Raw genomic sequence first — 26,231 nt, 5'->3', positions numbered from 1 at the left:
CCCCCACTGGCCGCCGAGGGGGCCGGGAGCGGGGGAGGGGGAGTTGGGGGAGCCCCGCTTTCCTCCCGGGCGGGGGCCGCGGGGATTAACACCTCCCGGGCCGACGGGTTCATTGTTATTCCGCTACTGCGGAGGCCGAGCCCCCCGCCTCCCCCACCCCTCCGCGGGGGGCGATCGGGCGTGTGCTCGGGACCCCCGCCCCGACCGCGCAGTCCTGAGCTGGGCCGCCCTGGGGCAGGCCGGCGGGAGGGGCGTCGGGGCGCGGCGCGGGGCCTCGGGCCTCGTCGCCCCTGCCCCCCGGCGGCCTCTCCCTTCCCCCACCGGGCACCCGCTCCCCGCCTCCGTCCCCCCGTTTCGGCTTCCTCTCTTACTCCTTCCCGCCCCTCCTCGCTTCCCGACCTCGCCAAACTCCGCTCGTGGCCCCCGCAGTCTCGCCCGGGCCACCGGCCCCCCGCGACCCCCGGAAAGCGGACAAAAACAGCCCCAAGGCCGGCCGGCCGCCGGGACCTTCCCTCCTGTCCCCACCGAGGCACCCCGCGCCCCTGTCCTCCTCCACCACCTCGGCTTTCCCTCCCAGCTCGGTGGGGAGCCCCGGGGGGCGAGGGAGGGGCTGCTTGCAGGGCTCCAGACCGTTTTCCCACCGTGTCCTTCACTTGGGGCCAAAAATAAACAAGCCACGACCGATTTGCAAAAGCTTTAATGGGCCTGGAGACTTTGAAAAGCGGGTGGTGGGCGGACGGGTGCAGCCAGGGTCTGTGCCCTCCTGACAGCAGCCGAGTTCCTTATTTACACCGCCTGCATGGTTTGTGTGTTTCTGTTTTGTTTCCCTCCCCCTGCAGGGGCCGTTTGCGGGGTGGGGTGGGGGGTTCGCTATGTCGGATGACGATTCGAGGGCCAGCACCAGCTCCTCCTCATCTTCGTCCTCCAACCAGCAAACCGAGAAAGAAACAAACACCCCCAAGAAGAAGGAGAGTAAAGTCAGCATGAGCAAAAACTCCAAGCTCCTTTCCACCAGCGCCAAGAGGTACCGTATCCCCTCCCCACCCCCCCTACAGGCTTCCTGTCTTCCGAACTGCCTCGTACTGCATTTGATCTGCCTCCCAGTGAGGGTAGCTTAAGTGCTCCTCATAGTTTATGTGTTCTCAAAAATGAAAATGGGGCCATGGAAGCCCTAATTATTTTCTCTGTTGCCTCTTCTGTTTTACTTTTAATCATTGTCCACATGCAGCTGTTGTGGCTTGCTGCTTGAGTTTCTTGCTGAAGTTTGTAAGAGTCCGCGTTACTTTTGTTAGTGACCCTCAAATTTGATTTCGGGTCACTGATCTGTTACCCTCTCCAAGGCTGTCATCCCACTTCTTAATTACTAACACATTCCCAGACAAGTCCTGTCTAAATGAATTCTATGACCATCTTACTTCCTCGTCACCTGTTGCAGGGATGATCTTTTTTGCATAGTGCTTTCTCCACAAATTGCAAAAGGAATGAGTAGCTCACATGAGCAGGCAAAAAATTTAGTGGGTGATGTTTTCTGATGGAATTTTAAGAGATTTTTCCGACTTGGGGAGTTGACGCAAATGAATCAACCAGTAAATGATTGTAAAATGGTTGTTCCTCGTTGTTTTTGTGACTCTTTTCTAAGAATTTCTACTTGCCAAATTTCAGGGAGACTTTTCCTCCTGGTGCCATTGGCTCTCATGCTGTAAAACTGAAATTTTCACCCCTTCCCTTTTTTTCAATTGAATTCAAGTAGTGGCTTTTTTATTCCTTTCCTCTTCTCTTGTCGTAGTGGTAGCTACTTTTTTACCACCATCATCCTTAAGTAACATCTTCTGATGCCCATGACCCTTAAAATAATGTATAGCAGATTTCTAGGAACCCCCAGACACCCTTTCGTAAATCCTGTTCTCAGTTAAATAGTTGTTAAACCTTAAAGTGGCAAGCTGTGAAGACCGAAAGGAATCCAAATGCTGGGTTAGATAGGATTCCATTCTTAAAGGGATTTTTCAGAAGAGTTGTGAGCCTGAGAGTTTGAGTTCTGTCATTTCCCCTGACTTGGAAAATTTAGTAAACTGTTTTGGTGACCTAGTTGTGGGCCAATGTAGTGACTTTAGCTTATTTTAAACAGTGTGAAGTTCTTGGGTGAAATGGCATGACTTGGAAGATTGCTGTCATTTTCAGGAGGTTAATTTGATTATGTTTCATCTTCCCAGGAGTCCTAACTGGCCCTTTTTGATTAGCTCTGAGTGGGTTCTCCGGGAATCTGGCATCTCTACCCTATCCACTCTGGCTGGGTCCTTTTCTTAACAATTACCCCTCCCCCAAGCCTCTAAGCTCCCTATCCTCAGGCTGCTTTTGGCCTGACCTGCCCCAATGTATGATATCTGCTTTAGGTCATTAGTATTTTTTTTTTCTATATTTTGCTGGGTATCCCTGTTGTACATGAATACATTTGGGGGTAAAGGCATAGGCACCAAATAAAATATAGTGTCCTTTTTGTTAGCATTCACAAAGAGGAGGATTTTTCCCTAGACTCAATTTGCTCATTTAGGCAAAGGAGGTTAAAAAATTATTTGGAATGGCTGGGAAAGAGATGAGAAGCTTCAAATAGTGATTTTACCTATAAGTTAACATCAGTTTTGTTTTTATGCAGTGAATTTAGTTGCCTGGAGAATTTGCTGAAAGAGTGACTATTTGTGTTAAAGCAGAGCTAAGGTTAATATCAAAAGGCAAAAGGTGGAGAGAGACAGTATATCCAGGAAAGAGTAAAAGAGGAAAATTGATGTTAGTGGGATCCTATAGATGGTGCTTTGTGAAATATATTGATTTGGAAGATAGTTATTGGCCATAGAATTGGAAGAGACAAATTTACCAAGAGATGGTGTGAAAACAAGACTGAATTGGCAGACTTAACGGGTTACTCATTGCACATTGGAAAGTGGTTTCTAAACTATGGGGGGGGGGCGGGGAGAGGAAAGCCCCTATGGAGAGTGTTCTGAACAAGATTCATTCCCTGGGACATATGCATGTATTCCTCTTGCAGATCTTTGGCCAGCACTCTGGAAATGGTGCAAATGCTGGCTGTCAAGATGAAGTGCATAAAGCTGTCTGGTAATACACTTTTTAGGTATTAAGGAAGTGATTACCTTATTTGACCCGAGGGAGAGGACATTTTTTCATACCTAGGTCTTAAAAATGCAGTCAGTTCAGCTGGCTGCGGTGATGCATGCCTGTAATCCCAGCAACTAGGGAGGTTGAGGCAGAATTGCAAATTCCAGGCAATTTAGAGAGATCCTGTCTTAAAATAAAAATTAAAAAGGGGGTTATAGCTCAGCGGTAAAGCCCCCTTGGGTTCAATCCCCAGTACTGCAAAACAAACAAAAAACCAATTACAGCCAATTCTAAAAGCTGCAAGTAGGGAATCAGGAAGCCAGGATTTGGAACTCTTAAATCTAACATTCAATGAGTTAAACAACAGGGATGCCACTGTCTTTGAATTGAAATGCTTATTGGTAGCAGGGGAATTTAGCAGGACACTGGTAAAATAGATGACAGTAGAGACTGAAAAAACCCCTTTCTTAAACTGACCAGATTTGTAGGGGACAGGAAATATCCTTCAATAGGAAAGTTGAAAGAACTTCCTCAGTCGTCGCCCTTAATTTTTTTTTTTTTTTTTACTTTAACGTGGAAGAAATAGCGCCTTTTAAAACCTCATGCATATAGCTGGCCTCTTCCTACCCTCCGAAAACCTTTGGAAAGAGAAAAGCATCATTGTCATTCAAATTGCCTAGCGTGTATGTTTGTTCTTGTTTTTACTACCATCCTGCCATGGTGAGATTTTTTAAGTTGTAACACAGCCCCGAGGGCTTTATATGATGGGAGAAAAGATTATAAAAAATAGGCGGCGTTTAGAAGTGGCAGAGGCTCTTAGGCCCCAAGTTTGTCCCATTCATGGATGCTCTGAGCGCCTAGGTAAGCAGAAGACAAAGGCCAGGGCTTGGTGTGAACTGCCTGGTGGCTTCGGCCTAGTAGTGGGGGATGGGACCCTTTGTGAAGTCGAGGGTTGGTGCCTTGGCAGAAAACTGGGGTCCGGGGTCCGCGTCCACAGGGAAGGAAAGGGCAGGCCTTCCAAGAAGTTACGACTTCAGGAAAAGGCAGGTCTGGAGAGGTGGGCTGAGCGAGCGTGCGGAGGCCGGCGCGGGTGCACCTGTGCGGCCCGGGCGGGTGCTGCGGGCCGACGCGTGGCGTCGGGGCCGAGGTTCCGGGCGGCGCTGAGCACCCGGAGCGTCCTCCGCGCGGGCACCCCATCCTCTGCGGCTGGCAACTTCACCCGCGCTGCGCGCGCCGTCTGTGCGCTTGGAGGGGTGGGAGGGACCGGCCGCGGGGGCGGCTGCCGAGCGGCCAGCCCCGAGGGTGCGCGACGCCTGGCAGGTCAGTCAGGGCCCGAGGGGCCTCGCGGGGAGCCGCCATGTTGGCTTCGTCACCGAGGACTCGGGCCGGTGCCGGGCGGGTCCTGGGATCCTCGGCCTGCTGGGGGCGCCCTGCCGGGCCGGGCCGGACGTGAGGGCGTCGGGCCAGGCTAGGGCTGGACCGGCGCGTTCCCGGGGCGGGGAGGCCAGAGGGTCGCGACCTTCCCACCCACGGAGGCTGTGATCTCTGTCCTAGGGGAGAGAGGGAGCGGGGAAGGAGGAATCGGGGAACTGCTCCGCAAGTGAGGCTGTTTGTTTTTGCGGTTCGGGGAATTGAATGCTGGACCTTGTGCCTCCTAGGCGAGCACTCGATCGATCACGAAGGGTGCAGCCCGCCTCATATTTTTTTCTTTTCCCTTTTTAAATTTTGAGACCTCAGTCTCGCCTTGTTGCCCCGGTTGGCCTCGAACTTGCCATCCTCCTGCCTCGGACTTCTTAGCCCCGCTCGCAAGTGGGAATCTTTAAAATGATTCCCAAATGGAAAACGGCAAATGTAGGAGGCGAAGTTGGAACCCACACATTGTAGGTGATGGCAGGAGACCTCAGATTTCCGCTTCACTGCTTCTGGGGGGGAAAAAGTTTTTTTCCTAAATTACAGATCTGCCCTCTACCCCACCCCCAACCCCTACCCCTCATTGAACCCGGTGCCTCACGCATCTGTGCAGGTGCTCTATCCCTTACTTACATTCCCAGTCCCAGACCTGAGTTTTTGATGTGTCTTTTCCTCATTCCCCAGTGGAATCCAATTATCGTGGCTAGGTCTGTCTGCCAGACCTGTAGTTACAGGTGGGAGGCTTGCAAGGCCTTAATGCGCGTTTTCTCTTTCTCATTTCCCTGACTCCAGGATTCAGAAGGAACTGGCAGACATCACTTTAGACCCTCCACCTAACTGCAGGTGAGCTGCCTTTCAGATTATTTTCTTTTTAAAATTCTTCTAATCTCTGTCTTGGATTTTTCTTTGTAATATTGTAGATTTTTGCTTTACTTTGGTTAATTCCTTGTTTTGGCGCTAGCATCAAGTATGCTGAAATGTATTAACCATAGTGTAATGTCTTTGATGAAACTTTGACTATCTCAGTACTTTGTAGAAGCCAAGTAATGGATTTATTTGTAGTAGAAACTTTTACATACATGAAACAAAACTGCAAAGTAAATTTAAAGGTGTACCTTTCTTTGCCTAAGGGATTTTTATGTTATTTAAAGATGATGCAAAACACTTCAGTTGCTGAGGTACATTTTGGTTTAGAAAACTTGCGTTGCTACAGTAAGCTCTTTTTCAAGGCTATGAAGCCAATATAAAGTATAGAGTTAAGACACTGGATCCTCAAACTTATTTTGTGTTGAACTTTTGGCAGAACACCTCAAGAAATAATTTGTGGCTTTGATAAAAGGATTTTGTTTGTAATTATAGATTTAAATTCCTACAAGGTGGTGTTTTCCCTTGATAATGTTCATTCAGTTCATATATAAGTGTGTGTGTGTTGTGTGTGTGTTTCAGTTTCAAAACAATTTGAAACCAGTTTTCAAAGGGTGTGTTGGTCACTTAACTTAGAATAGCCATTTGCTACTGTTGAGTCAAGGTGCAAGGAAAGACTTAGAACTCTGTAGAACTCTGTAATAGGACTGTGTATTTCATGCAGAATCATTCTTAGATCCTATAACTCCTGTAGTTCAAAAATGAAGTATAGTGGTGGAATGTTATAGACATCATCATCCAAAGTACATGTATGAAGACACAAATTGGTGTCAACATATTTTATATATAATCAGAGATGTGAAAAGATGTGCTGTATACATAATAAGATTTGTAATGCTTTCTGCTGTCATTATTTTTTTTAATCAATTAAAAAAAAGAAAAGGAAAAAATAATGAAGTATAGCATTTACCATGTTCCCAGTTCTTGGGATTAGCAATGGAATGGGATGTCAGATTTCATTAATGTTCTAACTTGGAGGTAGGAGTACAAGTTACTGGCAAAATATTCCTTGGCCATATGCGGAATTTAAGATGAATATGTGGGAGTATTCAGGTTGAAAACTAAATGCAGGGCTCAGTGGTAGGGCGCTTGCCTAGCATGCGTGAGGCATTGGGTTCCATCCTCAGCACCACATAAAAATAAAATAATAAAATAAAGATATTGTGCCCACCTATAACTAAAAAAAAATTAAAAAAAAGAAAACTAAATGCACTATTTTGCTTATTAACATTGAACTTTCTAAACTGTTTTTACTGGATTAAATGCAAACTTTAGTATTTCTATTTTATAGGATACTTTTTCCCCTACCTGAACTGGGTTTGAGCCCAGGCACTTGACCACTGAGCTATATTTCCCAACCCCCTTTTTTAAATTTGAAACAAGGTCTCACCAAGTTGCCCCAACTGGCCTCCAGTTTGTGATCCCCTTGCCTAGCCTATGGAGTATCTTGGGTTATTGGCATGCACCATCATATACACAATTTGGATGCATTTTTTCTTAATGTTGACCAGGTGTGAGATGCTTATTGAATTTTTGTCCTGTGAGAAAAGTCATTTTTAGTTCAAAATGCTCTTTAGTTCAAAACTGAATCACTTTGTTGTTGAGGATTTCTTTTATGGCCAATAAGAATCTTTTCAGGGGGCTGGGGTTATAGCTCCGTTGGCAAAGTGCTTGCCTCCCATGCCCTGGGTTCAATCCCTAGCACTACACACACACACATACACACACACACACACACACACACACAAAGATCTTTTCAATATGTTGAGAAACTGGAGATAGAGAAACTGGTGTTCAAATGGAAGTACACTGCTTCCTGTGATTGATTGTGTGGAGTCTGTGGACATTCCTCTGGTAGATCTGTATTTTGTAGTTATTGCTCCTGTTTTATATCATGTCTCATGTTCACCCAGCTCAAGCTGATGGAATTATAAAGTTTTTAAAGCATAGTTTCAAAACTAATATTTTATTAGAACATGTAATGGCTTTCTTATGAATAAGTGCCGACGAATTTTAAATTATAAACAATTTGAAGATTTTGATGGTAGGAATTATTTTAAAAATAGGATAAGTACATTTCAGTTTTGCATTATTTCAGTTGAGTTCATGTATGAGAGATTTATGTTTCTGTGGCATGTAGAACTTTTTATCTTTGGAATATCCACCTAATTAAGGTGAAACTGGGCATTACCTGTGCTGATGTCTGGAGAAGCTGTAAGCTGCATGGCTGTTGGTTGATTGATAGTGGGCAGACAAATCTCAGTGCACTTAAAGATTTGGAGAAAAATATGTAAATTCAGAGAAAATACCAGTCATCTTTATTTTGCAAGAGAATGTCTATTATGTTGTCCTTTTCAAATAGTGACTGCTTTATTTTCTCAAGACATCTTTCAGTGGGATCTTTTAAGTAATATGAATTAAAATTTTAAGTAATATGAATTAAAATTTCTACTTTTAAGCCAAGTTCAGTGGCACATGGCTGTAATCCCAATGATTTGAGAGGCTGAGGCAGGAAAATTGCAAGTTGAAAGCCAGCTGGGACAATTTAGCAAGACCCTGTTTCAAAATAACTAAGAAATGCTGGGGATGCAGTTTAGTGGTAGAATATCCCTGGATTCAGTAACCTGTACCCCACCCCCCAGTTTGTTTTTTAACTTTCAGTTGCCTTTACTAGTGTTAAGGTTTTAATGTTAGTAGTCCCGATATTCAGGTCTCTTACGTGTGTTTGGTTTTATGCTTTGTTCTTGTATCTTAGAGGATGCAATTGTTTAATGTGGAGATGAAAAGGAATGATTCAGTTTGGGGATAATTTTTGAAGTTAGCTTCCAGTTAAAATGTATGAATTTAATTATTTTAAATGCACGCATTTTAAAAAGTATTTTTTCCCAAAGCAACCCTCAGCATGAAAGCTAAATAGTTTGGTTCCTATTGAATTGTGATTTCGTCAACCATAAATTATATTTTGAAAGAGCTAAATACCTGGCTTTCAATTAATGAATCTCAGATACATTTTAACCTTTTCCAGAACTTACTTCCTTCAGTGGGTATTCAGTGTCTTTCAACTTACTGTGCATTTGGAAGGGCTTTTTTCTCTATCATTTGGCTCAGTTCTTTTAGGAAAAAAATATTGTCTTGACTGCTGTAACGACTCCCTATCGCTTGTCCTATCTTGGATTGTAAAATTATGCCTTTTAAATAGCTGGTGAACTCTGGGCCACTAGAGTCAGTTTTGCAGCTGTTATTTATAGCCCACAGCTGAAACTTTGCTAAATTGACTAGTTACAGCTGTATAACTAGCCCTTAGACTTAAACGTAGATGGTATGTCCACCCATCGTGATCGGCATATTTTGTTTAAGTCCTTTAAACTTCAGGTTTTTTTTAATGGACACATTTATATTGTGAACAACCTTCTCATATAGTGACTTGAAACCTAAAAACTGAGATTTTGGTTGGCTGCTATTTTAAGATAAACTGTCTTTGAGAAATCATTAAACATTTCAGTCACAGGGAGAAAATAATAAACATAAATTTCCTTTTATTTAATTCATTATATTTTGACCAGTAGTTTTCTTTTTCCTGAACTCAGTGCTTTTTGTTTTTCTTGGATAACTGTATTATGTAATTACATACATTTGGTTTTAAAGTTTTACAACTAAATCATATCTCGTGTGTGTGTGTGTGTGTGTGTGTGTGTGTGTGTGTGTGTGTATTGGGGATTGAACCACGGGGTGCTCTATCTGAGCTACATTTTTAAATTCTGAGACAGGGTCTCATTAAGTTGCCAAGGCTGTCCTTGAATTTGTAATCTTCCTGTTTTCCCCTCCTGAGTAGTTGGGATTATGAGCATACACTGCCTGTGTTCAGCTGTAAATCATGAGATTTAAAGGTGAAAGAGAAGAACATCTTAAAAAAAATCAGTGCATTTGTCTAAAAAGCTACTAAATTTTCTCAGCCTCTTTTTCCTCATCTATTAGAATGGTCTAAAATACTTGGCTTGCCGGGCTTATAAATGTTCAATTGCTGTAAAGTTCAATTGAGATTGACGTTTTCTGTATGTGATATGGTGATATTAGAATTGCCTGTTGAACTTTTATTGCGGTGGGGGTACCAGGGTTCGAACTTGGAGGCACTCAACCACATCCCCATCCCTATTTTGTATTTTATTTAGACACAGGGTCTCACTGAGTTGCTTAGTTGGCCTCATTATATTACTGAAGATGGCTTTTAACTCAGAATCCTCCTGCCTCAGCTTCCTGAGCCACTAGCCTCAGGAAGCCGCTAGCCTCTTTTTGATAGTTCATCTTTTTAGCTAACATTGCCTTTTTTATCATAAAATTTATTCAATATGTATTGTAAATACATTTAATTTAAAACCATTACACAGGGGCTTGGGATGTGGCTCAAGTGGTAGCGCGCTAGCCTGGCATTCGTGCAGCCCGGGTTCGATCCTCAGCACCACTTGCAAACAAAGATGTTGTGTCCGCCGAAAACAAAACTAAAAAAAATATATATATATATTTTTTTTTAAAAAACCATTACACAATCGTATAAGAACGTGTATTTTTGAAAAATTCAAATGTGCAAGTGTATTTATTAAATAGTGAAAGATCTCCATGACATCTTCTGTTCTGCTCTTTGCAGAGATGCTTCAGATTTGCACTTTGTGCATAGTTTTCCACATAGTTTATTTGAGTTTATATACTTGTATTTTTCTCATTTAACAAAATCTATAATTGGTGGTAATGATAGTGAGAGGTTGCTTACTTTGGGAATGAAAAGAAGTCTGTTTCTTGCAATAATAGTCTTAAATGGTTGTCCAAGTTCAGCATGTTTTAAATGGTTGTTTGAGTGTAAGAGTGGGGTTAAAAAAGTCATCCTTTTCAAAAATCCATGCATGTGCTGAAAAACATCCTTTTAATTCTTTTGTCTAATGTTGCTAAATGTTTTAAGGATGAAAATATGACTTAAACATCTGAACAATGGTTAGTTTCATAACTTCACTTGGTGTTACCATTGCAGTGTGTGTATCTTTACATATGTAAAAGCACTGTTGAAAATAGTGAGAACCAGGAGACTGGGATGGCAACACAGTCAAGTTAGCACCCAAACAAGGGTTAAGCTCCTGAAATTAGATCATCATCTGGGGCCTGAGAGGGTTGGAAGGAAACCTGTCCTGTCCAGAAGTGAATAGCTTTCCAAATGAGTAGGTAACTCTTGTGGCTGTTGTGTTTACCAAAAAGCTGTATCTGAATTATAAAACTCTACTGTTGCTGTTGTGTCCACCTGTAATCCCAGCTCCTGGGGAGGTTGAGGCAGGAAAATTGCAAGGGGGGCGATCACCCTGGAAATTTTAAGGAGACCCTGTCTCAAAATAAAAGGCTGGGCATAGTGGTACATGCTTATAATTCCATTGACTCAGGAGGCTGAGGCAGGAGTATGACAAGTTACCAGCTTCAGCAACTTATCGAGGCCCTGAGCAATTTAGTGAGACCCTGTCTCAAAATAAAAAATAGAAAGGACTCAGGATGCGACTCTGGTTAAGTTCCTTTGGTTAAGTTCCTTTGGCTTCAATCTTTAGTAATAAATAAAGTAAAAGGATTGGAGATGTAGCTCAGTGGTAGAGTGCTTGCTTGCATGTGTGAGGCCCTGAATTCAATCTCAAGTTGTGTGTGTATCTCTCTACCCCCCTCTCTCTCTCTCTCTCTCTCTCTCACACACACACACATACAAAGTAGCTCAACAGAATTACTATATCACTCAGCATTTTAACTTCTGTACCCATGTTAATTGAAAATGGACTCAAAACAGATAAATGTATGTCAGTGATCACAGCAGCATTATTCATAATGGCCAGAAAGTGGAAATAACTCATATCATTGAGGTGGATAAATGAGATGTCATATGTGTATACAGTGGAATATTCAGCCATGAAAAGGAACGAATTTCTGATACATGGTAACAATGTGTAGAACCTCGAAAATGTTACACTAAGTGAAATGAGCTGGATGCAAAAAGACAGAGTATGATTCCACTTATATGAAATACCTAAAATAGGCAAACCCTGAGGAACAGAAAGTAGATTAGAGGTTTCCAGGGGCTATTTGGAGGAGAGAATAGGAGTTATTTCTAATGGGTACAGAGTTTCTGTATAGTGTAGTGGAAATTATGGAAACAGTGGCAGTTATTGTACAATATTGTGAATGTAATTAATGCCACAGAATTGTACACTTAAACATGATGAAAAAGGAAAATTTTATGAGGTGCATGTGTGAATAAAAACTATCACTGTTAAAGTAGTATTTTGAGGAAAATTCTTTTTTTTTTTTTTTTTTTTTTTAAAGAGAGAGTGAGAGAGTTAGAGAATTTTTTTTTTAATATTTATTTTTTAGTTCTCGGCGGACACAACATCTTTGTTGGTATGTGGTGCTGAGGATCGAACCCGGGTCGCACGCATGCCAGGCGAGCGCGCTACAGCTTGAGCCACATCCCCAGCCCTGAGGAAAATTCTTATAACTTAGAAGATACCAGTCATTGTAGATTCTTGTAAAGCATGCTATGCTGATGTTAAATTCCTGTGGCAAACCTTGAGTGCCTGTTCTACATGAAAAGGCACTGCCCTCGAGGAGTTCATAATCTGTACAAGGAGTTCATAATCTGTACCGGTGGTAAGAAAGGCATACACAGATTTTGAATAGAACTTGGAAATATTGAATATGGTCTTTGAATTTCATTTTATAGAGACTGGGGAAACAGTATCAAAGTAATAGATGAAACTGACATGTTATAAAGGTTCAGTGGAATGAGAGCTAACTTTGACCTGGGGCACTTAGTAATCTGAGAAGGCTTCACAGAGGACATGAGAAATAGGGTGAAGAATAAGGGGTCTCCTTGGCGGAGGAAACATGTAAGCAGAGATGGCAGAGAGAGGGCAGTCTTGCACGGGAGGGAATAAAGCTTTGGATAGTAAGAAACAAGTGGGAGGATAAAATAGAGCAATCTTGTGGTGTTTCTCACTATGGGCTAAGGCTTTGGATTTCATTTTATAAAGACTGAGGGAGCAGTATCATTCTTTTAAGTAGGAGCTGTAATTAATTTAGAGCTGAGCATCTGGATAGAGACAAACAAGGATTGAGTAGATCTGAGTGGGAAGCAGGAGACTTGGAGATTGCTTCAGTAGTCTGTGGTAGGTCAGAGTTGCAGGTGGTGGCCTTTAAAGTGGAGAATAGAAGGCGGCAGTAGAATCCAAGGAACTTGGCTACTGATTTAGATATGGAGAACTTAAAAAGGAATTCACGGTCCCTTTGGGTACTGGGGAAGATGCTGGTGCCATCATTAATACAAATAGATAAGGCAGAAAAATGAACTGACTTGGGGGAGGCAGAGGTCCTCTCTCCAAGGTTAAAATAGTTTAATTATTTGCTTTGTTGATCATACACAATTTTTGTTAGCATGTTACAGTTAGTAGGCCATTAGTAAATATTTGCAATTTGATTATATATTTGATTTATTATTAATCAGTTGTGGAACTCTCAGATCTACCCACTTTTAGATGAGATTAGACAAGTAGATTATAAATCCCCTAAAAAGCAAGGACAGTGATTTCTGACTTTGATTCAGACCTTACATGTTTATCAAAACGTTTTAGTTTGAAAGTTTTCAGAGCTGCAGAAAAATAATACAGCAAGTACCCACCCTTCACCTTGACTAATCAGGTGTTAAAAATTTACCATGTATGCATTGTTTCTGTTTATTTTGAGATATCACATGAAAGTAAGCTGCAGGCATCATGATGCTTCTGTGTGTTTAAGTTTTCACACATGTAACCTGAGATGGCCTGACAGTGGTGCTAAGTGGAGCTGGCTTTGGAAGTCCACATTTGACTTGAAAGTTTTGGTGATGGTAAAGTACATAAGGTTACCAAGGGGAATAGGAGAGTTAAGAATTGTGTTCTGAGAGATGTCTACAAATGCAGGATTGGTAAACAGAACTGGGAGAAAGCAGCAGCAAAGAAGAAGGAAGAAGATGAGCGGAGGTTTGCAAAAGTCTAGGGGAGGTCAAGGAAATTTTCTCCAAGGGCTTTAAAATATAAAAATTTATGAGTATGCTTTGTGGGCTGAAAGAAAGAAGCAAACAGGAAAGGGATGAAATTGCAAGCAAAGGTGACACAGTGTTGTAAACACAATTAGAGAAGATGGTAAAGTATGCAACCAGAGGCCTTAAGTGGAGAGTGTATGCTGAGAAGGCATGGTTTCCTGGAATTCTGATGAAGTGACAGTTTCCTACCAGATTAGAAGCCTTTTTGGTGCTTGGTAGCACTCCAGCTCATGTAGAATTTGAAGCAGCAGCATCTGTCTCCAGTTTTTTATTTTTTAATTTTTTTTTTTAGCTATAGATGGACACAATTCTTATTTTTATCTGTTTATTTTTATGTGGTGTTGAGGATTGAACCCAGTGCTTCATGGGTTTGAAGAAATGCTTTACCAACTGAACTACAACTCCATCTCCTGTCTCCAGTTTGTTCTCTCCCAGGGAACTTTTAAGTTGCTTAAGAACAGGGGTTATTATTTTTGCATCTCTACAGTCTTTACAGAGTAAAGAACACAAAAACACAGAAACCTAATTTAGGTCTTAAAGAAAATATAATAGCTCTGATTCACATATTTTGGCTTTATAAGGTTACTGTTTGCCCACAAGTGAGCATGGATGTAGGGGTACTAAGTAAGTTGGGTTTCCAGAGATGTTCCCCCAAATCCTAAAGCTATCCCAGATAGTTGGTTATGTTAGAGATGCTGGCACCGGCTTGAGACATCTGACACATTCCCTATCACCAGTGAAGTGAAACAGGGTTTCATAATAAGCCCATTCTTACTCAGCCTCTCTTATGCAGCTACACTCTGAAGTGAAACAAAAGACCTAGTAACTGGTGTCAGAATATGCTTCTAATCCTCTGGGAAACCTCCTACTCTGTAGGCTAAAAGCTCATCAAAGCCCCTGCTTGAGAACCGGAACCCAGGAACGGCTGTATGCTAATGACTCTTTTCTTGAAACACACGTGCAAGTGATCATGGATTGCCTTCCAGAATCTATGCCACACCACATAGATAAATCTTTGGGATGCCAAGGTAATGTCCCATTCCAGCTGGGAAAGTCCTGCAGTACTAGAGATTTTCATATGAAGAGAATAATTAATAAGTTGTTACTAGGTTTTGCTACTCGGGGAGGCATACATACTGTTCGCTCATACTTTAACAGAGTTGTTTAAAAACGAAATTCTGTCTGCTTTTCAAAGAATGTGCTGACCTGAATGTGACAAAGTGAAATAGCAGGCCAAAGTAAAGGAACTGGTATTATCTCTTACATAGCATTCAAAAGCAGATTTGCCACAGGTTGTGACCTCTGAGGTGTCTCAATGGACCTGTGTCAGTACTACATTTTAAATAATAGTAATAGTCAATGGAGAGCTCTCAGGAGGGTCTTCTAGTGTTAAAACAATGATCATTGTATGTACTTTTAGGACCTTGGGCATTTACATCTATTTTAATTGATAGATGGAAAATTGATGTGGATAGACCCCTAGTAAATTCTATAGAGACACTAAAACACATTTTTCAAATAGCAGTAGAGGAGGTTGGGGTGATCTTTCTTGGAGAAAAGTTTTAGATATGATGCAACTCAAAAAGTTAGAATTATGATCAGGAAGCAGGGCTATCAAAAAGTGACAGCAGCATAAGTAGATAAGATCCTAGTCATCTAAAATATTAGAGTATTTTTGTGCTAGGGGTTGCTGTATAGGTGACTAAAAACAAAGCTAGCCTCTGGCTTGTGGAACTTGAACTTTAGTAGGAACTATAGGCAATAACCAATTAAAAGGATCAGTACAAATTTGAAGAGTAGGAAAGAACTAACGGAACACAGTGATAGAGAATAATTGGGGAGTGCAAGGAGGTTACCTGGAAAAGCCTTAAGAAGACATTTAAGCAAAGACCTGAAAGATGAGAAGAAAGGAAATGGCCTTGTGCAAAGTCCAGGAAGAACTTCCCAGACAGAGGGAAACATAAACACAGAGGCCCTGAGGTGTGAGGGAGCCAAGTAATGCAGATTATATAAACTCTGGTAAAGAGTTGGGATTTTATTTGAAGAACAGTCAGAAGCCATTGAAGATTTTGAAGCTAGGAAGTGACATTATCTCTGCAGTGACTTAAAAGGCTTTACCCACCTCCTTGCTTATAGAAAATAGCTAGGAATATGGCACGAATGGGAGAAGGAAGACCTCTGCTATCTTTAAGATTAACTGGTAGTGGTTGCTAGGATTAAGGTGGTGGCCGTGGAGATGGGATTAGAACACTGTGACCTGTTCAGATGTTGATGAATTACATATAGGAGTTATGGGAAAGGAGCAGGAGTGACCCTAGGTTTGTGGGGTTTGCTATTGGCTAGAGGATGGTGATGTTTTATTGGTTGGGAAACCCATGAAATAGAGTGTGTTAGGAGGAAGGTAAGGTGGAAATGACTCCTTTTCAGACATGGATTGCCATTAGGCACCAAGATGAAGGTGTCAGATAGAAGTTGATATAGGTAATTGAATTGCAGAGGGATATGTTGATGTTGAGATAACATTCAGGAGACCTTACTGGGTGGAGAATCTTGAACGGCTGAGGAATGTAGCTCACTTGGAAACACAAGATGTCTCAGATGGAGGCTTAGGCACCTAGCATTTAGAGGTTTTTATTAGGGGAACCCAACAAAGGTAGAGTTAGAGAAGGAAAATCAAGAGTGTGGTGTTAGAAGGCAGTCACTGGAAAGTGTTTTGGGGTAAGAGCAATTATCAAATTTGAAGTGAGGCTGTGAGACGGAAGACCAGCAAATAGCCATTGCATTTTACATCTGAAAGTTTGTTACTGACCTTTGCATGACAGAACTAATTTAGGGATGACAGACCTCTAATTTAGAGATGACTAAAAGGAGGGAATGATTTTTAAGAAAAAGATGTTATTGGTGTTACTCTTCATGGTTAGAATATTTCGTTGTATTTTTCTGTAAAGGAGATTGGGTATTATCTCATTCATACTTTTTTTTTTTTTGGCTACTGGGATTGAACCCAGGGTATTCTTTCATACCCCCAGCCCTTTTTATTTTTTATTTTATCCACAGGACCTCACTAAGTTGCTGAGGCTGGGCTCAAACTTGTAATCCTCTTGCATTGGCCTCCCCAGTCACTGGGATCCCAGTCATGTGTCACTGCACCTGACTCATTAAAACTCTTGAGGAAAGAATTTCTTAATATTGTATATTTTCTTTCTGGGGACAGGGTGTGTCATTTTTGTGGATTCTCAAAATCCTTTTTGATTGTTTCCTTCTCCCTAACCAAAGAAAAGCTAACATTTTATGAGATCCAAGCCCTTTGTGATCGTTATAACTGACATTGTAGTATAGATATTATAAATAGTGTTGGATCATATATATCTTGAAGAATTTCTAGTTTGAAAATAGCCAGCAGTGCATGAATTAGAAAATCTATAAATTTTCCCATCCTTAAAAATGTTTTATATGCTTTGATTTACATTCAACTTTTGTATTCTATTCAAACTTAAGAATGTACCAAAATGAGTGGGTGCTTGTGTTTACTTTTAGCAAACAGTAAGTTATGGGGCTGGGGTTGTGGCTCAGTGGTAGAGCACTCACCTAGCATATGTGAGGCACTGGGTTGAATCCTCAGCACCACATTAAAAAAATAAACAAAGTTATTGAATTTTAAAATAAAGAGAATAAGTTATTCATTCAGTTTTTTTCATTCCTTTACGATTGACTTTTGTGTGAATGCTTTGTATTGGATATATCTAGAACTTTTTTTTTTAATATTTATTTTTTAGTTTTCAGCGGACATAACATCTTTGTTTGTATGTGGTGCTGAGGATCCAACCTGGGCCGCACGCATGCCAGGCGAGCGCGTTACCACCTGAGCCACATCCCCAGCCCCATATCTAGAACTCTTAAAACACCTTATGAGCATCATCTATCTAATTGTCTACTAATTGGGTCATCAATTTGTTTTGGATTAGGCCAGGTACTGTTCATCCTGTTTAATCTGAATAATTGAAGGTAGAATTCAGAAATTTGTAGGATTAGGAGTTATTCTTCTATTCCAAGAGTAATTGGGATCACTAACAAATTAGATACTGACATAGGAAAACAAAAAAAAATAGCACATAGAATCACAAGCAGTTTTGCTTCACAAATAATTTAAATTTCTCCCACTTATAACCTTTCCACTTCTGTGAGAATACATCTCAGTTTTTTAAGATAATTTACTGGAATTGGCATTATAAAAATTTATTTCTTGGGAATCTTTACTAGAACACATTTATTCTAAATAAAAGATCACTGAATTGGTATATATAAAACACCCTAAAAGAAAACATTTATCACCTAAGTAAATATTTCAAAATAAATATATGTTAAGTGGTTATAGTCTGTGTGCATAGACTGGCTGTATAGCTACTACTTACTGGTAAATGAGACTGCTTTGTTCTTGGATCTTTTTCCGAATAACCCTCTCTGTCAAAGTCTTGATTGCTTAACTTCACTCCTCAGTGAGAATGGTAGACCCCCAGAAGACATTTCTTCTTTGCAGCTTAGGATCCTGAGATGTCTCACTTTAAAAAAGTAAATATTGTCAGTTGATGTGGGCCAGTCCTAAAAAAATGACACGTTGAACACAGTTTTTGTTAGAACTAAAATTTGAAGTTGCTTTTAATTCTATCCATACCACTGGATTCTATGTATTAGATACAGGGATTTCTGTGAGTTTTACTGTTAATGATTCATATTTATATAAATGGGGAGGAAATTCTGTTTTGTAGTACCTGTGAATTAAAATACATGATTGGAAAAAAAGCAAAAAGCTCTGAAGATCTTGGAGCCCAGATTTTCTGGCTAGGAAGGACAGAGTGCTCCCCTTTTATGTTTCTCTGTGACCTCTTGGTGAGCTGTGTATTGATAATGAGTTTGTGAAGAAACACGTTCTTTAAAGTGATCACTTAGCACAAAGAAATTTAACAGTAATTTTATTCATTTTTTTATCCAGGTAACTCATAGAGTGTTGTACTTTTTCTTTTTTCCAGAGCCACTCTTAAAACCTTTCTATAGTGGTTTGTTATATATAATCCAACTTCCATTGCTTTCCAAAGGTGTAAACTTCTCAGCCTAATAGTGGGAACCCCCACCTCACTCCCAGCAGTTGTCTCTTTTTTTAATTTGTTCTTTTTAGATATATATGACAATAGAGTGTATTTTGACATATTTATACAAACATGGAGCATATCTTATTTCTAACTAGGATCCCAGTCTTGTGGTTGTACATAATTTGGAGATTCCTTGTGGTGTATAGTTGTCTTTAATTCTGAAGCTTCTCTGATACACTCGAATCCCTCTAAAGGAGCACTAGGTTTGAGGATGATAACATTCATTCATAAAAAGAAATACTATCTTGCTGTTTGGCCTGAGACAGGTCTTAGCATACCTAATACCATCACTACAGACCTCATTTGCATTTTCTTTTCTGCTTGAAATATTAGTTAGTTCTGTTGTGTATTTCTGGCTTTCTTTCAACCTGATATGCTTCCTCCCCTTCCTCTCCTTTAAGAAAAAAATGGCTGACCAGTTTTCTTAGAAATTTCTTATGGACATATTCATTTGAGCTGGTTTGTTACACTAGTGTAGAGTGTTCTTTTTTTTTTTTTTTTGGTAATTGTTTATGGACAGCATGCCTTTATTTTATTTGTTCATTTTTATGTGGTTCTGAGGATCAAACCCAGCCCTCACCCAAGCTAGACAAGTGCTCTGCCACTAAGCTACAGCCCCAGCCTGACACTTGAGTTTTTGAGGAGCAATAAAATTTTGTGTTCCCAGACTGTATATGAATTCTCAAGAGCCTAAACTTTGAAGGCATTATTTGTTCCCCAACAGGTAATAGTACCAAGCCCAGAAGGATTAGTAATTTTATTCTTTAGATGAGTTTTTAAAATATATATAACATACCAAATAACACATAATTTGCATCATGAGAATTGTCTGTACTAACACCAGATTTTTATTTGTTTCACTTAAGCCTCATTACTAGTTTTGTGAGCACATTGAGCCTTGGCATGGTTATCAGTGACTCAGCTGGGGTGGGCCAGGGCAGTTTTCTACCTGCCCCATCCACCTCACCCCCCCCAACCCGCATGTTTCACTGTGACCTGAGCAATACAAATCGGTGACAACACTGCCAATATTTTGATCTGTTCTGCCCTGACTTACTTTATTGTGTGGCCCTTTGATTTAAGATACAGCTATAGGGATGGGAGAAGTAGAGTTCCTGCTTAGCATGCACAAGGAACTGGCTTCTGTACCCAGTACTTAAAAAAAAAAAAAGTTAAAGGAAACAAATGTGCAAAGGTAACTTTAGATAATAGTCCTGAGAAATTAAAATGGAGTGATGGCATAGGGCATGACTAGGCAGTTTGGGACATTGGTGACTGTCACTGTGGGGTAGATGGCCCTGATTTATGACAATGACCCAACCATGAGAAGGGCATGTTAGGCCAAATGACAACAAATAGAAAGGTGCTGAATGGGGAAGGCCAGTGTGGCTGGGCATAGAATAAGAGTACAAGAGATGAGGTAGGCAGGGGTCATATTTTCAGTTTTATTAGAAAGTCATGGGAGAGCTTTAAATAGAGGAGGATGTACCATCACATTTGGCTTATATTTGAAGAATACCTCACATAAAATTTTTAATTCATGATAATAGATTATGTAGATACTCTGTAAATTTTTTTGTGTTATGAATGGTTTTACTGACACATCTTCATGTAGGAGTTACTATATTTATGGCTGTATGTGTAATATATCTACAAATTTTACGAAAATTGAATTCATGCTCCCAAAAATTTGTGTCTCAGCCAGTGTGGCACTCCTTAGCATGTCTTAACATGATGGTTGGACAAATGTGTGAATGCTTAGTAATGCATATGTATTGTTCCAGGCCAACAAAAGCAATTTCCTGGCTGTCCACCTAAAGTGAAGGCAGCCAAAGTCTGGCAGTAAGGAAGCATTAAGAGCTTGGCCTTCTACCTCTTCAGAGCAGGAACAGCAAATGAGATAGCAGGGAAATTAGGAGAGCTGGGCAGCTCAGCAGCAGCCAGGGGGGGTAGCTTGCCTGACCCCAACCTGTTCCTGCTTGGTTACCCATGATACCTGAAAGATTTCTCAGTGCTCTGCGAAGCCTCAAATCTGTATGCTATGACTGTAGAGAGAATGCTTTCTAGTTTTCATGCTTTGGTTGATTTTCTCAAATAATAATTTTTCCATGGTTTTTAGTAGAGATAATTGTGATATTTGGCTGCAGAGTTGTGAACACAGGTGATAAGGCTAATGAGTAGTGATGTAATCATTCTGGGGTGTGTATTTGAAACTTCGGGCACTAAAACTTCTGTTATGCTATAGAAAATGACTTAACAACACAAATTGTTGTGCCATTGTTAAGTAATTTCAGTGGTTTTTTTTTTTTTTTTGGTACCAGGAATTGAACTCATAGGTACTTAACCACTGAGTCACATCCCTAGCCTTTCTTTTTTTTAATATTATCATGATTATTATTATTTTTTTGAGACAGGGTCTTAGTAAGTTGCTGAGGCTGTCCTCAAACTTGGGATCCTCTTGCCTTAGCTTCCCAAGTTGCTGGCATTACAAGGTGTGCATATGGCACCTAGCTTCTTCAACATATTATAGTAATCTGTTGCCACAAGGTTTGTGAGTTGCATTGATTTTATTTCTTAAATTATATCATTTTTTGCAGAACAGTCATTTTCCTTAATGAAGTACCAGTTTCTTGTGTGTCCCCCCCTTCCTTGAGCTAATTAACAACTAGGAAAAAGGCCCTGAGAAAAATTTTTTTATTTACCCATTATAGAAAGTTTACGTGTCTTTTTTTTTTTGAACCCAGGAGTACTCTACCACTCAGCTATATCCCCAGATGTTTTTTATTTTCTCTTTTGAGACAGCATCTTGCTAAATTGCTTAGGCTGGCCTTGAATTTGGGACCCTCCTGCCTCAGATTCCCAGATTTCTGGGATTATGGGCATGTACCACTGTGTCCAACTTATTCAAAATTCTTAAGGGGACAAAATTTCATTGAAGAAATAACATGATTATTTGCTCAAAGGGAAACAATATCAATAATAAAAAAACAAATTAAAAAATATGTAATTTATATTTGACTTTGAAATTAATTTTGGTAAAGATGAACAATTTAATGTGCCAATATTCTGGGTATTCACTGTGTACAAACATATGAAGGAGCAATAGAAAGCCTGATTTATGTAAAATATTCTGGATCACACTTTTTTGTTTGTTTTTTTAACACAATACCTTCATTTTTATTTCTGTATTTTTATATGGTGCTGAGGATAGAACCCAGTGCCTCACACGTGCCAGGCAAGTGCTCTACCAATGCATCACTACCTCAGCCCTCTGGGTCACTCTTTAGATTTAGATAAATTTTAGATTCTTTTTTGCTTCATAGTCTGTGCTGTGGAGATTTAAAAAATAGAATAAAATTTAATAGTGATAGCAGCTAACTTATGAAGTATGTCAATATGATTGTTATTCCATTTTATAAAAGAGCATCTTAAAATGGTTAAGTAGCTTGCCCAAGGTCACTTGGCTTTTAAGTGGTGAAGCCGGTATTTAGTTCCTAGTCTTCAAAGCCTTATGCCTAACCATTATGTTCTCCTACCTCTTGCAATGGCTCTATGAATTGTAGATTTCGCTTCAAGTTATTGCCTATTAAATTTTACTCATCCAGTCCTGTATTTAACATATTTAACAGCTTAGCCACTGATAGTTTTTCATCAGAGGAGCCATCTACTTCTACATGTTCTCCACTGTAGGTTTAATTATCTTATCCTTTTGTTTAAAAACCTAAGGCCCCAGATGTCCTTAGAATTAAGTGCTCAGAATTCTTTACATAATATACAAATTCTCTACAACCTGATCTCCATCCTGTTATTACCCTACTCCCCAACTTTATTCAATCTGCTCTTTCTAATGTTCCTGCTTCCCAGTTACTATCCTTATTATTGTTGAGAGCTTAAATTAAAAATGACTCGCTTGAACTCAGGAACACTGTACCAATGAACTATATCTCCACCCCTTTTTATTTTACTTTATTTTTTGGTACGAGGGATTGAATCCAGGGACAATGAACCATTGAGCTTTTGAAGCTGGCTTTGAACCTGCGATCCTCCTGTCTACACAACCTCCTGAGACTGCTGGGATTAAAGCTGTGAGCCAACGTGCCTGGCTTATTTTGAGACAGGGTCCTGCTGAATTGCCCAGGTTGGCCTTGGACTTTAGATCCTCCCGCTTCAACACCCCTAAACGCTAGGATCATAGGTGTGCACCATTGCACTTGACTGACTTTATTTTTCTGGATACGTGTTTTGGGTTGCTTGTTCCTAATCTTAAAAATGAGTGATTTATGGTGTATGCCTTCCTTGAAAGTGAATTGTGTGATAGGGATAGTCGTATGCTACAAAAGAAAAATTTAATAGATTTCGTCACTTGGGGAAGCATTTGTTTCAAAGACACTTTTGGAAACAGTTACATTAATGAATTAAATTTGGTTTATTTTAGATAGTTTTCCCCCAGACTCCGGTTGGGAGATAACAATAATTGCTAGATGTAGAAAGCCACAGAAGGTTTGAAAGCCATATAGTAGCAGCAAAGAATTATATCTTTACAGGGAAGAGGAGAGTGTTAGAAAGCAGTGTCAGTTAAAAGCCAGGAGGAAGATTTCTCGCATTTTATGGAAAATTTGTTGTCAGTGTAGAAAAAATTATAGGCATAATTGGAAAAATGAGATTGATTTAAGATGCCAAAAGTTTTATAACAGAAAACTTGGTAATGTGTTCACAGGCATACTCTTGTTCCATTGTTCACAACATTTTTTGGAATGTCTCTGGGTAAAGACTTTTATAGCCTACTTATGAGCCATATATGGGCCTCATTATTGTATGGTCACATGATTTTCTTTGCTATAACCAAAGCTTGGCTTGGGATCCCACAAGTCAGAATTGAGTTTAAATCTCAATTCTGACTTATGTTAGCACTGTCATCTTGGGTAGATTACTTAACCTCTACTTAACCTCTTATACACAAATGGGGATTTTTAATTCCCAGCATATTCTCCTTCAGAGGGCAAACATATGCCCCTATTTAGGATGATTTTTTCTTTTTATATTTTTCAATTGTCAATGGACCTTCATTTTATTTATTTACATGTGGTGCTGAGAATCAAAATGCTAGGCAAGTGCTCTACCACTGAGCTACCACCCCATCCCCTAGGATGATTTTTCTAAACCATGACTAGTTATAAGCCTTTCTATCTGTTTCACACATCTCTAACCTCCCTTCCTCCTTGGTTTCCTTGAAGTTCAGCTGTGCCCTGAACAGCCCTTGCTAACATCTGGCAACTATTTAAAGGAAAGAAAAAGAAAATTAAAAAAATTTCCCTCTGTTCTCTTCAATATTAGGAAAGCTCTTTGAGATTAGAAATTGAATAATTTTTTTCTTAAAGTTTTGTTTTATAAATTTTAACAAAAGTATTTGTTTAAAATACTTATGTAAAGGGGAAAATCTGCTGGGGAGGAAATTTATTTAAATATTCTCAATTTTAAATATTTTTTTGATATCAGAGATTGAACCAAAGGGCACTCAAATCACTGAGCCACATCTCCAGCCCATTTTGTTTTATTTTTTTATTTTGAGATAGGGTCTCACTAAGTTGCTTAGAATTTCACTAAGTTGCTGAGGCTGGCTTTGAACTTGTGTGATCCTCCAGCCTCAATCTCCCAAGCCTGGGATTGTAGGTATATGCCACAGCGCCTGGCAAACATTTACTGTCACCCCCAGCCCTCCCTTTTGTGGTTCCGGGATGGAGCACAGGGCCTCACACATGCAAAGAGGCATTCTGTTGCTGAGCCACATTCCCAGCCCTTTAATATATTTAAAAAAAAATTTTTTTTAGTTATAGATGGACACAATATCTTTTTAAAATTTTTTTTAATTTTAACATTTGTACTTGTTTGCATATATGAAATTTTAACATTGGTACTTTTTTTTTTAAGAGAGAATTTTTTAAATATTTATTTATTTATTTTGGTTTTCGGTGGACACAACATCTTTGTATGTGGTGCTGAGGATCGAACCCGGGCCGCACGCATGCCAGGTGAGCGTGCTACCGCTTGAGCCACATCCCCAGCCCAATAACTTTTTATTTTATTTATTTTAACATGGTGCTGAGGATTGAACCCAATGCCTTGCATGAAGTAGGCAAGCACTCTACCACCAATGGCCACAGCCACAGCTCTGTGCATTTCTCTCTCTCTCTCTTTTTTTTTTTTTCTTTTGTGATGTTGGGGATTGAATCCAGGGCCTGGGCACGCAACACAAGCACTCTACCAACTGGGCTATATCCCCAGCCCCTGTGCATCTCTTCTTGAAAAGCTTTTAAGGAATGGATGGAAGTTAACCAGGCACTGTGGCACACGCCTATAAACCCGGCAACTCAGGAGGTTGAGGCAAGAGGATCACAAGTTAGAGGCCAGCCTGAGTAACTTAATGAGACCCTGTCTCAAAATAAAAAATAAAAAGGACTGGGGATGTAGCTCCATGGTATAACCCCCTAGTTAAGGGGAAAAAAGAAAAAGAAAAAAAAAAAAAAAAAAGGAGGGCCGGAGTTGTGGCTCAGTGGTACAGCACTTGCCTAGCATATATGAGGCACCACATAAAAATAAAAACAAATAAAATAAAGATATTGTGTCCAATTATAATATATATATATGGGAATGGGTATAAATTATATTCCATCCCACCCCAGCCCTCAGCTACCCCCCAAAAAACTGATTGGCAATTGAACCCAGAGGCACTTTACCACTGAGCTACATTCTTAGCCCTTTTGAGACAGGGTCTTACTAAATTACTGAGGCTGGCCTTGAACTTGAGATCCTTCTGCTTTAGCCTCTTGAGTCACTAGAATTATAGGAATGCACCACCATGCTCATTTACAAAACTGAATACTTGAAATGTCTTCCTCATGAAATACAAAATCTGAAAAGAAACAGGTACTATTCCAGGACTGATTTTCTGCTTACTTATCAGACAAAGATATGTTGACACCTAAAACTTACGGATAGTTTTAATGAGCTTACCACATACAAATAAAGATGTTGTGTCCGCTGAAAACTAAAAAATAAATATTAAAAAATTCTCTCTCTCTCTCTCTCTCTCTCTCTTAATAAAAAAAGAGAAAAAAAAGTTATTTAAAAAACATGCGCCATTTCCTTTCCTTTAAAAGTTAAGGAATTTATTTTAAAAAATTGGGGATGGAGATATAGCTCAGCTGGTAGAGTGCTTGCTTCGCATGCACAAGGCCATGGGTTCATTTCCTAGCACCACCTAAATAAATAAATAAATAAATAAATAAATAAATAAATAAATCACAATTGCTTTTCTTTTAAAAGTTAAGGAATTTATTTTAAAAAAATTTTTTGATTTTTTAAAAAAAATTATTTTTAGTTCTACATGACAGTAGAATATATTTTGACATACATGCAAGGAGTATAACTTCCTGTTCTTCTGGTTGTACATGATGTGGACTTACACTGGTTGGGAATTCATAGGAAAGTTAAATTCAGTTCATCCTACTGTCTTTCTCATTCACATCTCCATCCCCGCCCCCACTTTT

General features: G+C 39.9%; 1 protein-coding gene across 3 annotated transcripts in view; it reads left to right on the top strand.

The window, feature by feature from the left end:
* Positions 1-26,231, top strand: part of Ube2e1 (ubiquitin conjugating enzyme E2 E1) — a 72,100-nt gene that overhangs the window by 442 nt on the left and 45,427 nt on the right. For 2 of the 3 annotated variants that reach the window (XM_078038298.1, XM_013361274.4), the window contains 2 exons: positions 840-1,024; positions 5,311-5,361. In XM_078038298.1, coding sequence (XP_077894424.1) covers positions 873-1,024; positions 5,311-5,361 — 203 coding nt within the window. In that variant the 5' untranslated portion in view covers positions 840-872. Of the gene's footprint in view, positions 1-839; positions 1,025-4,715; positions 4,989-5,310; positions 5,362-26,231 lie in introns of those variants that run through there. The other variant, XM_021731598.3, reaches the window with a different exon arrangement.

This window comes from Ictidomys tridecemlineatus, chromosome 2 (genome assembly GCF_052094955.1).
Source record: "Ictidomys tridecemlineatus isolate mIctTri1 chromosome 2, mIctTri1.hap1, whole genome shotgun sequence".
NCBI classification, from domain to species: Eukaryota; Metazoa; Chordata; class Mammalia; order Rodentia; family Sciuridae; genus Ictidomys; species Ictidomys tridecemlineatus.
This window is presented reverse-complemented; position numbering and strand designations above follow the sequence as displayed.